The sequence below is a fragment of the Rutidosis leptorrhynchoides genome, chromosome 11 (assembly GCF_046630445.1).
Source record: "Rutidosis leptorrhynchoides isolate AG116_Rl617_1_P2 chromosome 11, CSIRO_AGI_Rlap_v1, whole genome shotgun sequence".
In the NCBI taxonomy this organism is placed as follows: Eukaryota; Viridiplantae; Streptophyta; class Magnoliopsida; order Asterales; family Asteraceae; genus Rutidosis; species Rutidosis leptorrhynchoides.
Genome location: NC_092343.1, coordinates 79730122 through 79742938, shown reverse-complemented (window position 1 = coordinate 79742938; position 12817 = coordinate 79730122). Strand labels below are relative to the sequence as shown.

Genomic DNA, 12817 nt, shown 5'->3' with positions numbered 1-12817 from the left:
TATCAACAGTCATTTTAGTTAATTAGGATTTACTAGAAAGCAAACGCTTATCGAATTAAGCTCAATGACGAGTTTGGAGAGTGTGGAGTGCATGCTCATTGGAGTTAATTCAATAAGGTCTTGGAAATTGCATCTTTTGATGAAAGGTAACCATGAATGGTTACATCATTTCATGAAGAGTGATGTCATTTTCTAAAAGGTGTAAACGAAGAATTGCATCTTTTAGTTGAAAGGTTGCATATTTACATTGAAGGGTTACATCCTTTCGTCGCACCTTTTCACCTCTTATATATTGAGGACTTTGCTTTCATTCTAAAGAACAAAAAACACACAATCTCTCTGATAATTTGATTAGTGATTTTAGTGCCAAAAACACTAATTGTATTCTTGTCTTATCTCTGTAAAGATTCGTGGAACCGAGGCAATCGTTGGGTCGATATACTTTATAGAGAAAGTGAACACAAAATTCAAGAATCAATTCTGGGCAGTCAATTCTAACCCTTATTTCTAACATAATTGGTCGAGTTGATAGATTCTTCAATAAGTACACTACTTGAATATTTGAACAAGCAAAGTGTGTTCAAGCGTAGCCTTATGTCATCAAGTCCAGCTCAATCTCGAATTCTCGGCTATAAAATTCACATCTAATGCATACAATCGATGCTTCCTAACATCCCCGGTAACCCATGTATTTGAGCATGTTTAGCGGTCAAACGTTGCACATCTTGTGCAGTTGGTTTTCTTAAATATTCAGTTGCGTACAAGTGAAAAATACATTTGCAAATTTTGTTTACACAATCATATGAGGTTTGTTCACCCATATGCAAATACTCATCAAAAAGATCGACCGACGCAGCATACGCTAGTTTACGTATGGCGGATGTTACTCTTTGAACAATATTAAAACCAAGTAATCCACAAGCATCGCGTCTTTGATGAAAATAAGTAAAATACTCGGGAATCAGAGCTTGAGAAAAATTCAATATACCTTGACATATACAAAAAAAACAAAGTTTTGCGCATTCGATAACGTCTACGAAAATAATCGTTTGGAAACGTACAATTTTCGAAAAAATAATCATTCCATAAAGCTTTTGCGCGACCTTCGCGATCTCTATATAAATATCTTCTAGGTGCTCTTGGTACGGGTTCAACTTCTTCATTATCGCTTAACTCATCCAAATGATCAAGTGTTTCGAGTGCTTCAAGTGCTCGATTATTAGTGGTATTCATGATCGTTAATACCACATTTACATCGGATCGGAATTTAGGTTGTTTGGATTGATTATAATTTAGAAAATGATTGATAATTTGAGATGATATTTGATATTGAATATGAAATGTATATGAAATGTATGTGTTTGAAATGTATGTGTGTTTGTATAACAAAAAGAAAAAAAAAAAAGAATATTAATTTTGCAACGGCAAAAAAATTTGACCGTTGCATCATCATAGACTCAATTCATCCGTCCAACAAAATGATTATGAAGCACGAGCAGCAGAATGATAAGGTGGGCGAGCTCCTAGGCGGCTTGCTGCTATCGGCGCCCTGGTAGGTGATGGCTTGGGCAACCGTCTGGATGAAAACGATGGGAGCGCTCTAATTTTCAGTGTAAAAACAATGCACATAAACACGATTATGTTACATACTTTTGTTCACTTTTGGGGGGAACAAAAAGAAGCCTTTAGTTTACAAGTAGTCTCTTAAAAATATTTGAAAGATTTTGACGACTTAATGATACTTGTTATCTGTATTTGTGTACCGACATCTAGTCTGATTTAACCTAACAAAGAGGGGTTATCAAGGTTTGTGTTAGAATACAACAGCAAATCATGAGTAAAAGTCAAATTACTATTTGGTAATTTGACTTCTTGGGATCAGAAAGTTCATTTCATCCTTTAACATTTTGAACATGTCACAAGAACACAACTAGTTGCCAAGTAATGGGTCCAACACAACCTTCCATTTCCATAAATGTAAAAGGGGTTTCAAAGTGTACTGGAGCCTTACCCTTATAAGGAAATAGTTGTTACATGTTTTATATATAAAAGACTTATCAAATGTAAACTGAATTCAATTCAGATTGTACAAATTCAAGCTTATCAATAAAACTGATCAATACAATTTCTTTACAATCATTTCATTCTCAATTATAACATGGTATCAGAACGAGATTGCTGATCCTAGATCTTAGCAATGATTTATGTCTCAATCATCTACCAAAAATAAAGCTACCATGGCTCAAATTGACCGTAGCTCGGTAAACCAAGATGCCATGTCGATTTTAGACGGCACCTCAACATATAATGGAAGAAGTTACCTGGATATTTTCTGTCAACCATCAACCATTCCCGAAACCAAAACTAAAACTGTCATCACAATCCACCATCAACCACCTCAGCAGCTGTGTGGAATGCTAGGACACACAATAATCAACTGTTTTAAGCTCCTTGGTTATCCCAAATTGTGGCACAAATAGAAACTTAGCAGAGTTGTGATGGCAGTAGCAGAGGCAGCCGAAAACAACCATGAAGTCACTGACGGCAACCATACGGTCACCTGCAACGACAACTCAAAATCTAACTAAAAAAACAATCGATTATCTCAGAAAGCTACAAGAGGTAACTCAAACCTTAATTTACATCATAAATCGACCAAATGGGTGAAGGTAAAACCTTCAAAGCCTAATTTTGCATCAAAATAATCGATCAAAGTGATTAGTGCCACTAATTCTACTGCTTACGAATGATTGAAGAAGAGGGATTATGAAATGTCCCGTTCTTATTGATTAAAAACGTTCCATATTAATTGATTTCGTTGCGAGGTTTTGACCTCTATATGAGACGTTTTTCAAAGACTGCATTCATTTTAAAACAAACCATAACCTTTATTTCATCAATAAAGGTTTAAAAAGCTTTACGTAGATTATCAAATAATGATAATCTAAAATATCCTGTTTACACACGACTATTACATAATGGTTTATAATACAAATATGTTACAACGAAATAAGTTTCTTGAATGCAGTTTTTACACAATATCATACAAGCATTGACTTCAAATCTTGTCCTTATTTAAGTATGCAACAGCGGAAGCTCTTAATAATCACCTGAGAATAAACATGCTTAAAACGTCAACAAAAAATGTTGGTGAGTTATAGGTTTAACCTATATATATATATCAAATCGTAACAATAGACCACAAGATTTCATATTTCAATATACATCCCATACATAGAGATAAAAATCATTCATATGGTGAACACCTGGTAACCGACATTAACAAGATGCATATATAAGAATATCCCCATCATTCCGGGATCCTCCTTCGGACATGATATAAATTTCGAAGTACTAAAACATTCGGTACTTTGGATGGGGCTTGTTGGGCCCGATAGATCTATCTTTAGGATTCGCGTCAATTAGGGTGTCTGTTCCCTAATTCTTAGATTACCAGACTTAATAAAAAGGGGCATATTCGATTTCGATAATTCAACCATAGAATGTAGTTTCACGTACTTGTGTCTATTTTGTAAATCATTTATAAAACCTGCATGTATTCTCATCCCAAAAATATTAGATTTTAAAAGTGGGACTATAACTCACTTTCACATATTTTTACTTCGTCGGGAAGTAAGACTTGGCCACTGGTCGATTCACGAACCTATAACAAATATGTACATATATATCAAAGTATGTTCAAAATATATTTACAACACTTTTAATACATTTTGATGTTTTAAGTTCATTAAGTCAGCTGTCCTCGTTAGTAACCTACAACTAGTTGTCCAAAGTTAGATGTACAGAAAAAAATTGATATATATTATCTTGAAACAATCCACGACCCAGTGTATACATGTCTCAGGCTAGATCACAACTCAAAGTATATATATTTTTAGAATCAACCTCAACCATGTATAGCTAACTCCCACATTACTGCATATAGAGTGTCTATGGTTGTTCCAAATAATATATACACATGGGTCGATATGATATGTCAAAACATTTGTATACGTGTCTATGGTATCCCAAGATTACATAATATATTAGAATACATGTATAATACAATATAAGTTAGCTAGGATATGATTAATATAGATTTGTTACCAATTTTCACGTAGCTACAACAAGAAAAATTATTCAATCTTGTTTTACCCATAACTTCTTCGTTTTAAATCCGTTTTGAGTGAATCAAATTGCTATGGTTTCATATTGAACTCTATTTTATGAATCTAAATAGAAAAGGTATAGGTTTATAGTCGAAAATATAAGTTAAAAGTCATTTTTGTAAGAGGTAGTCATTTCAGTCGAAAGAACGACGTCTTGATGACCATTTTGAAAAACATACTTCCACTTTGAGTTTAACCATGATTTTTGGATATAGTTTCATGTTCATAAGAAAAATTATTTTCCCAGAATAACAACTTTTAAATCAAAGTTTATCATAGTTTTTAATTAACTAACCCAAAACAGCCCGCGGTGTTACTACGATGGCGTAAATCCGGTTTTACGGTGTTTTTCGTGTTTCCAGGTTTTAAATCATTAAGTTAGCATATCATATAGATATAGAACATGTGTTTAGTTGATTTTAAAATTCAAGTTAGAAGGATTAACTTTTGTTTGCGAACAAGTTTAGAATTAACTAAACTATGTTCTAGTGATTACAAGTTTAAACCTTCGAATAAGATAGCTTTATATGTATGAATCGAATGATGTTATGAACATCATTACTACCTCAAGTTTTCTGGATAAAGCTACTAAAAATTAGAAAAATGGATCTAGCTTCAAAGGATCCTTGGATGGTTTGAAAGTTCTTGAAGCAGAATCATGACACGAAAACAGTTCGAGTAAGATTTTCACTCGAAATAAGATTTTTATAGTTATAGAAATTGAATCAAAGTTTGAATATGAGTATTACCTTGTATTAGAAAGATATCTTAGTGTAAATAAGAATTGGATGATCACTCTACAAGATTGAAAGTAAGCTAGCAAACTTGGAAGTATTCTTGATTTTATGAAACTAGAACTTGTAGAATTTATGAAGAATACTTAGAACTTGAAGATAGAACTTGAGAGAGATCAATTAGATGAATAAAATTGAAGAATGAAAGTGTTTGTAGGTATTTTTGGTCGTTGGTGTATGGATTAGATATAAAGGATATGTAATTTTGTTTTCATGTAAATAAGTCATGAATGTTTACTCATATTTTTGTAATTTTATGAGATATTTCATGCTAGTTGCCAAATGATGGTTCCTACATGTGTTAGGTGACTCACATGGACTGCTAAGAGCTGATCATTGGAGTGTATATACCAATAGTACATACATCTAAAAGCTGTGTATTGTACGAATACGAATACGGGTGCATACGAGTAGAATTGTTGATGAAACTGAACGAGGATGTAATTGTAAGCATTTTTGTTAAGTAGAAGTATTTTGATAAGTGTCTTGAAGTCTTTCAAAAGTGTATGAATACATATTAAAACACTACATGTATATACATTTTAACTGAGTTGTTAAGTCATCGTTAGTCGTTACATGTAAGTGTTGTTTTGAAACTTTTAGGTTAACGATCTTGTTAAATGTTGTTAACCCAATGTTTATAATATCAAATGAGATTTTAAATTATTATATTATCATGATATTATGATGTACGAATATCTCTTAATATGATATATATACATTAAATGTCGTTACAACGATAATCGTTACATATATGTCTCGTTTCAAAATCATTAAGTTAGTAGTCTTGTTTTTACATATGTAGTTCATTATTAATATACTTAATGATATGTTTACTTATCATAATATCATGTTAACTATATATATAACCATATATATATGTCATCATATAGTTTTTACAAGTTTTAACGTTCGTGAATCACCGGTCAACTTGGGTGGTCAATTGTCTATATGAAACCTATTTCAATTAATCAAGTCTTAACAAGTTTGATTGCTTAACATATTGAAAACACTTAATCATGTAAATAACAATTTCATTTAATATATATATAAACATGGAAAAGTTCGGGTCACTACAGATTACACCCCCATTGTAACATCCTGAATTTGATGCACCTGAAAAGTGCCACTAAAAGTCTACCAACACTTATGCATTTTCAAATTTTGCATCGCGGGGCGTTAAGCCGCGCCGCGGCTAATGCCAGATACTGAAGGGTGAACAATTAAAACATTCCAACTTTGATTTAGGTGTGGAGCCGCGCCGCGGGTGGCCTGTTACCAACATTTTTTTGTCACGTTTTTCAAAGGGTTTAATGAGGGGTAAATTGGCCCTTTAGCGTGGTGGCCGGGTTTTTGGCCACAAAACTGACCAAACCCAATCCTTATCTCATTTTCACCCCCATCCACTTCATATCTAATCTCTCACCTTTCTAGAAAGAGAAAACTCCATTTTAGTGAGAGAAAGAGGCAAATCATGAAGAAGAAGTGTGAATCGATCAAAGTTGCAAGAGTAAACATTGTTCCTCTCGTTCTTAGCTACGTTTGGGTAGTGGTGGTAAGTCACAACTCTAATTTTTAGTACTTAGGTTTTGATAAAAGTCTAGGGTTTGAGTTAGTGATGGGTTTGTAAACCCCACTTCTTGCTTTTTTGGTAATTTTGGGGGTGATTCATGTATGTAAACCCGAATTTGGGAGACCTAGGGTTTTAATTGATAAAATTTCAAGTTTGGGTCTTGCATGTGTTGGTTTAAACACTAGAACCCTTGTGTACTAATGATTTTGGTGTTGAGTTAGCTTAATTTTGGGTATAAACCCTAATTAAGGTCAAAATGGGTTTTATGTTGGAACGGGTCAAGTGTTCTAGGTTTTTGGTGCCAAATGATGACTTTGAAATAAAACACTAGTCGTTGGTGATTGTGGCTGTTTTGGGTGTAATTTGACTAGTCAAAGTGGGTTAACTTGATTAAACCTAACCTTGGTCAATTGGAAGTCAAACATTCGTGTTAAGTGTTAAATTAGGGATTTTATGACATAATCACTAGTAATGGTTATTATGGGTCAAACTTGACTTGTTTTGCTAGTTAAGTGCAATTTGGGTCGAGTTGCACTTTTGGGTTGGTTTTGTAGGTTCAAGAGCATAAGTATAGTTTGTGCTTATTGGAATGGGTCGGAATTACCACCCGTAGTGGTAATTTAGTGATGTGCATTTAGATGTCTAAATGGGCGAGTGTTAGTGAGCAAGGTGGAAACCCTTGGTTAAGGGTGTTGATATTAGATTCTCTTTTAGAGAATAAGTGTTTATGTGTTTGTGTGCCTATATCTATATAGGTGATTTCTTGCTTGGATGCGGTGGCGATGGTAATATATACATGGTGTGTGCTTGCGTTTCAAGGTGAGTGGAGTATTTATATGTGCATGTATATAAGTTTTTTGCTTGTAGGTGAAGTGGCGAGTGACACCGGGCTAAAGGATTCACTCTTCGTTGGCCACATGAGATGTGGCGAGTGACATTCGGATGTAAGGTTCACTCTTCGTGGCCACATGATGAAAGGTGGTGAGTGTTTACCGGAAGGTTTCACTCTTCGCGACCACGATTGCAATTTAAGTGTAGCGAGTGTTATTAACTCTTCGGCGGCCACATGTTGTTTCGGGATGTGGTGAGTGTCACTCAACGAATACACTCTCCGGTGACCACATTCGTGTGTACATGGCGGTGCCATCCGGAAGGTGCCTTCGCGGCCATGTGCACTTGTATGGTAGTGTTAATTCATTTGATGACTAACGCTATTGTGTATGGTTAACCATATTTTTGTATGTTGTTGTGTAGCATATTACAGTATATTGTATTAAAATGCTTTTGCGATGCTAGCATGTATGAGGATTTGTGTAAGTATGCGGTTGATTTACTAGCTTGTATGCGGGTTTATGTTTGTTTGTGCAAGGAAGCAGGTTATGTATGTATGCATATAAGTATTGAACTCACTAAGCTTTTGCTTACTCCCTCGTTGTTTACCTTTTTATAGGTACTAGAAGATTTGGCTTGAAGCTATCTAGTTGCTAGACTAGACGCTTAGGAGGGATTGTGCTTGGCGGATTCAACGTACCAAATATATATATATATATATATATATATATATATATATATATATATATATATATATATATATATATATATATATATATATATATATATATATATATATATATCATCAGCCCTTTTTCGCGAAAAAATTAAAAACTTATATATATATTAGAACAATGGACTTTTATCAACTTATTAATGACGAACCTATTGATTTCATAAATGTAATTAGGCTTGTCGTTTTATATATATACACATATATAATTATAAATATTACATATTATATTTATGAATTATATTAAATATTCAGTAATTAAAAAATTTATAAAACAGAAACCAAGACGTTTTGTAAAGCCCAAGGGCAAATCCCACATCGCATGAGGAACTCAAGTTAATCGTGTTTAACAAGGTTAATCTCAGCATGACAATTGATGAATTTTGTAAAGCCCAAGGGCAAATCCCACATCGCATGAGGAACTCAAGTTAATCGTGTTTAACAAGGTTAATCTCAACATGACAATTGATGAATTTAGTTACGTAAGTCTGTGACCCAAGTGGGGGCAATAAGATGGTTTATGAAGGGGAATATGATATACCCGGTTAACATATGTGTTTGTGCACCAAGTCTGTGACCCAAGTCAGGAACTTTGGGCAGGTTGGCTTAACCAGAGCAATACCTCGGTTTGGTCCCTACATAGGCTTGAACGTGTTATATGGTACGGTGATTCAAATATTAACATGGTTTGGGTCTGTTATATGGTACGGTGATTCAAATATTAACATGGTTTGGGTCTGTCATCAATCCCGACTTCCATCTTTTAAGAATCAGCGGTGATTTTATTTTATTTTTGGCAAAAATAACGAAAACTCAAATAGAACGAAGGCCGATTTTCAAAAAAAAAAAAAAAAAAAAAAAAAAAAAAAACGCTCAACAAGGTTTTGATTTTTTTTCTGGCTAAAACACGATAACATCAGAACGGATCTGAAGATCAAAAAGTATAACCGTTCGTTACACAAGAATCCAACAACGAGTCATAGTCAAACTAAACTAACAAACCAAACGACTCACTAATAGGGCGAACAAACCCGTTTAATCATCAACAAGGTTTTGATGACGGTTTTAAAGAAAAAGTCGTTGATGACAAAATGAGTTTATGAAAGGTTTTGATAAAATGTCGCTTTCAACATCGAAGGCAATTCTTGAACCGTTTCAGATTTGACTCTTATCTTGCAATAGGGTAGTAGGATTGTTTGTTTAAAGTTTTCGTCTTTAAAATGCTCTAAACTCAAAACTAAAGCTTACATAATAAGTTGTTTATATTGGTTATAATTTTTAGTGTAAAAACAATGCGCATAAACATGGTTATGTTACATACTTATGTTCACTTTTTGGGGAACAAAAAGAAGCCTTTAGTTTAAGTAGTCTCTTAAAAATATTTGAAAGATTTTGACGACTTAACGACACTTATCATCTTTATTTGTGTACCGACATCTCGTCTGATTTAACCTGAGCAGTAACAAAGAGGGGTTATCAAGGTTCGGATCTGTCATCAAACCCGACAACCACCTTTTATAATCAGGTTGGTTCAATGAATGAAAGGTTTGTGTGTTTGGCAATTGTTCCGTTTTTAGTTCAAAAGTCACTAACGAAATGGTTAAATAATTTGGTACGAGCTTTAAACCAAATCAAGAATCATTTAATAGATGTGTAAGGTGTATGTTAATATGTCTCGACGTTTCAAAACGAAATTGTATTGCGTAGATAGGTTCCTACGAACGATTCTTAAATGACTAAATGAGTTTATAAGAGAATGCATGTTAGATGTTTTCGTCTTCAATGCTCTACTGTACATAAATCGGTTTATGCTTTTGACGAACTAATAGAAACCTTTAGTTTTGAACTAGAAGCCTTTAGTTTTGAAGTATTTTTAGCATTGCAATGAAAGATTTTTTAGTTTTCCCTTGACACATTATTTCACTAATTCTCTTTATTTTAGTGTTGCTAACTTAAAAGGTGTAACTATCTTTGACAATGAAAAGCTACTTATTTAATAGCATAAATCAAACTATATTGGAGCTTCAAACCAAGAAATTGCTAGGTTTACATTATTAAAAGCTTTTGAGCTACCAGATTTAGTTCCAAATGTATGAGCATTGAAGTAACGGCAATCATTAAAGTGGTTCAAAAAAGATATTTTCACACATTTCCTACTTCACCAAGACGTAACTCAATATCGCTTGAAACATCAAGGTGTTGGTTCATTGGTAGTAACATGATTTCCTATCAGGGTTCGACTCCCATGAGCCTTATTAACACCATGATTAAAACCAAGCTCCTCCTCATTCTCGTCACAGTTCGAAGGACCGGGCACTCTGTTAAGCTAGCAAAGTGTGTTCAAGCACAGCCTTATGTAATAAAACCAAGCTCAATCTCAAATTCCCGGATACATGCTACAATTCACATTTACACTTTGAATGTAGGTGAAGAACTGATAGAGTGATCACAGGTCTTAGTATTATTAGTAGGTGAAAACTGAGATTATATATTTGTCCCACATCGCTAGCCCATAATAGGTTATAAGTTTTTGTAACCGACGCGTTCCACATTTGCAATTGCCGGACATAGTCACATATGTCTATGAGACTATGACCCAAGTGGGGGCATTAAGGTGGTTTTGGATGGTCTATTGGTACTTTACTCAATTCTATTTGAGTATCAGCTTGCTAGCTGCAACATCTTAGTTTGCCAGCTCCAACGTCTGGTCCCTACACGAATGAGAAAACATATCCTTCACTTGACAACCTTCCTTTTTGTGACCGGACTGGTTCGGTTCAGCTACTGCCAGGTGTTTATAATAAAGGTGGGAGTTTTAGGTTCAGCTAGCGAGATCATGTATTAATAAGAAACTGCTTCCGTCGAATGCTACAACTATGGTTTGGTATAAGTTTTTCCCGAGGAAACTTAACGTTTTTTATATGGGGCTTCAAACTGGATGCTATCTCGCTTCCTTGGAATCTTTCTTCAAAAGAGTAAAGATTATTTCTATTGTTTGTCCAGTTTGTAATCAAGGGGTTTAACATCGTGGTCACCTTTTCTTTGATTGTTTGTTAGCGGTAGTTATTTGGAGAAAGGTTCGTGTGTGGCTTGCTTGCGGTTTACCTATCCTTCATTTGTGGGTCGATTTTATTAATTGGTTGGAGGGGTAGCAAGCTACGACAACTAACAAGGATAGAATCTTCACGGTTGTAACTACTCTTCTTTGGGTGTTATGGCGTTTTCGGAACGACATTATTTTCAATTAGTCATCTTATACTAGAAGTAGTCTTTTTTGATGTAATTAGATTATTTGCTTTTCGTTGGCTAAAAAACCGGAGACATTTAGTTTCAAATTAGAACCTATGGCTCTAAAAGCCTTTGTTACTTTTTCTTTCTTAGCATCTTGCTAGCAAACGTTTGTTTATATAAGCAATTTTGGCCGTTTAAAAAAAGCACAAATGTCCATATTTCGAGCGAGCTCAAAATGGTTGAAGGTTTTAGGCTCAAAATGCTTACAACGGAGACATAAGCACATCTATCGTTTCATGTATTAATTTTTACAACTTTTCAAAACATTCAATTTGCTACTCCATACACAAAGTAATGTTGCATAAGAAAGTGATAGAATTTTCGTCCACGGTTACACTTAAAAATTGGAAGTTATCGGGCTGCCGCTCCTACCGAATCCGCAAGCTCCTCTAGTAATTCTTTTTGCTCCATAGATTTTTTTTTTTATTTTTATTTTTTATTAATTTTTTTTTTTTTTGTCAGTGTTTACAAAATTGAATGTTAGTCCCACATAGCTTGACCAAAGGAGTTTATAAGCGCTTATAAATGCCAATTTCTACCTTTACAATTGCCGGGCATGGTAACTTATGTGTTGATACTTTACCTCACCCTGTGTTTGTCCCAACATGGATGAGAAAACATTATCCTTCACACTTGACAACTATCTTTTTTTTGAGACCACATTGGTTCGGTTTCATCTACTTTGAAACCTTTTTTCAGTTATAATTATATTGAATGATTTTTAGGTTCGGTTTTGTCTAGTTTCAAACCTTTTTTAGGTTTTAATTACTTTCTTATAATTAATGATTCGAGGTGAAGTATGTGTTTTGCCGTTTACTCCGACTTTAGTAAAAACCTTAGAAGTTAAGTTAGAATACAATGGTTTAAAATTCAAGCAAAATTGTTTAAGACACTTGTAAGGTGTTGACAATAAAAGTTAGTTATCCTCTTCGTAAGCTATTTCAAGAAACCCAAACATGTTTTAAGCAGTTTATGTTTTTGGTTTTCGATTCAACATGTCTGATATTGTAAGAGTGAACTAGGATTTTTAAAGTTCTCATCTTCAAAAGGTCACATAAACAAAGCTTATATGAAAATTTTATGCCCTTTAACAATATCCCTAAATATTGTCGTTAAAAAGATTCTATAATATTTATCAAATAGTCAAATACAATTATTTGTTAACATGCATTATATGATTGTATATACGGTTACCAATCACTTTCTAATTGTAGGTTATCAAATTGTACAACAAAATAAAGCACATTAACGTCAGCGCTAATGGCTCTTCACATTCGTTGAGCATATCCTTGTAATTTCTCGTCGGATTGTTTAATAAAACGTCTTTTTTGCTTTAAAAAATTATTTCGGTTAATAGAGTACAAATTTTAGTTAGTTAATAGTAACTAACTTTTTCCTCATTATAAACAGACTCTCTAAATAACAA

The 12817-nt window shown here is 33.9% G+C and overlaps 1 protein-coding gene across 1 annotated transcript; it reads right to left on the bottom strand.

Moving 5' to 3' along the window:
* Window positions 1-644: 644 nt before the first annotated feature.
* Window positions 645-1233, bottom strand: LOC139874715 (uncharacterized). The gene is made up of 2 exons (XM_071862123.1): window positions 1062-1233; window positions 645-988 (listed from the first exon to the last, which is right to left on the bottom strand). The coding sequence occupies exons 1-2, from the start codon at window positions 1231-1233 to the stop codon at window positions 645-647; spliced, it is 516 nt and encodes a 171-aa protein (XP_071718224.1).
* Between the last annotated feature and the right edge of the window lie 11584 nt (window positions 1234-12817).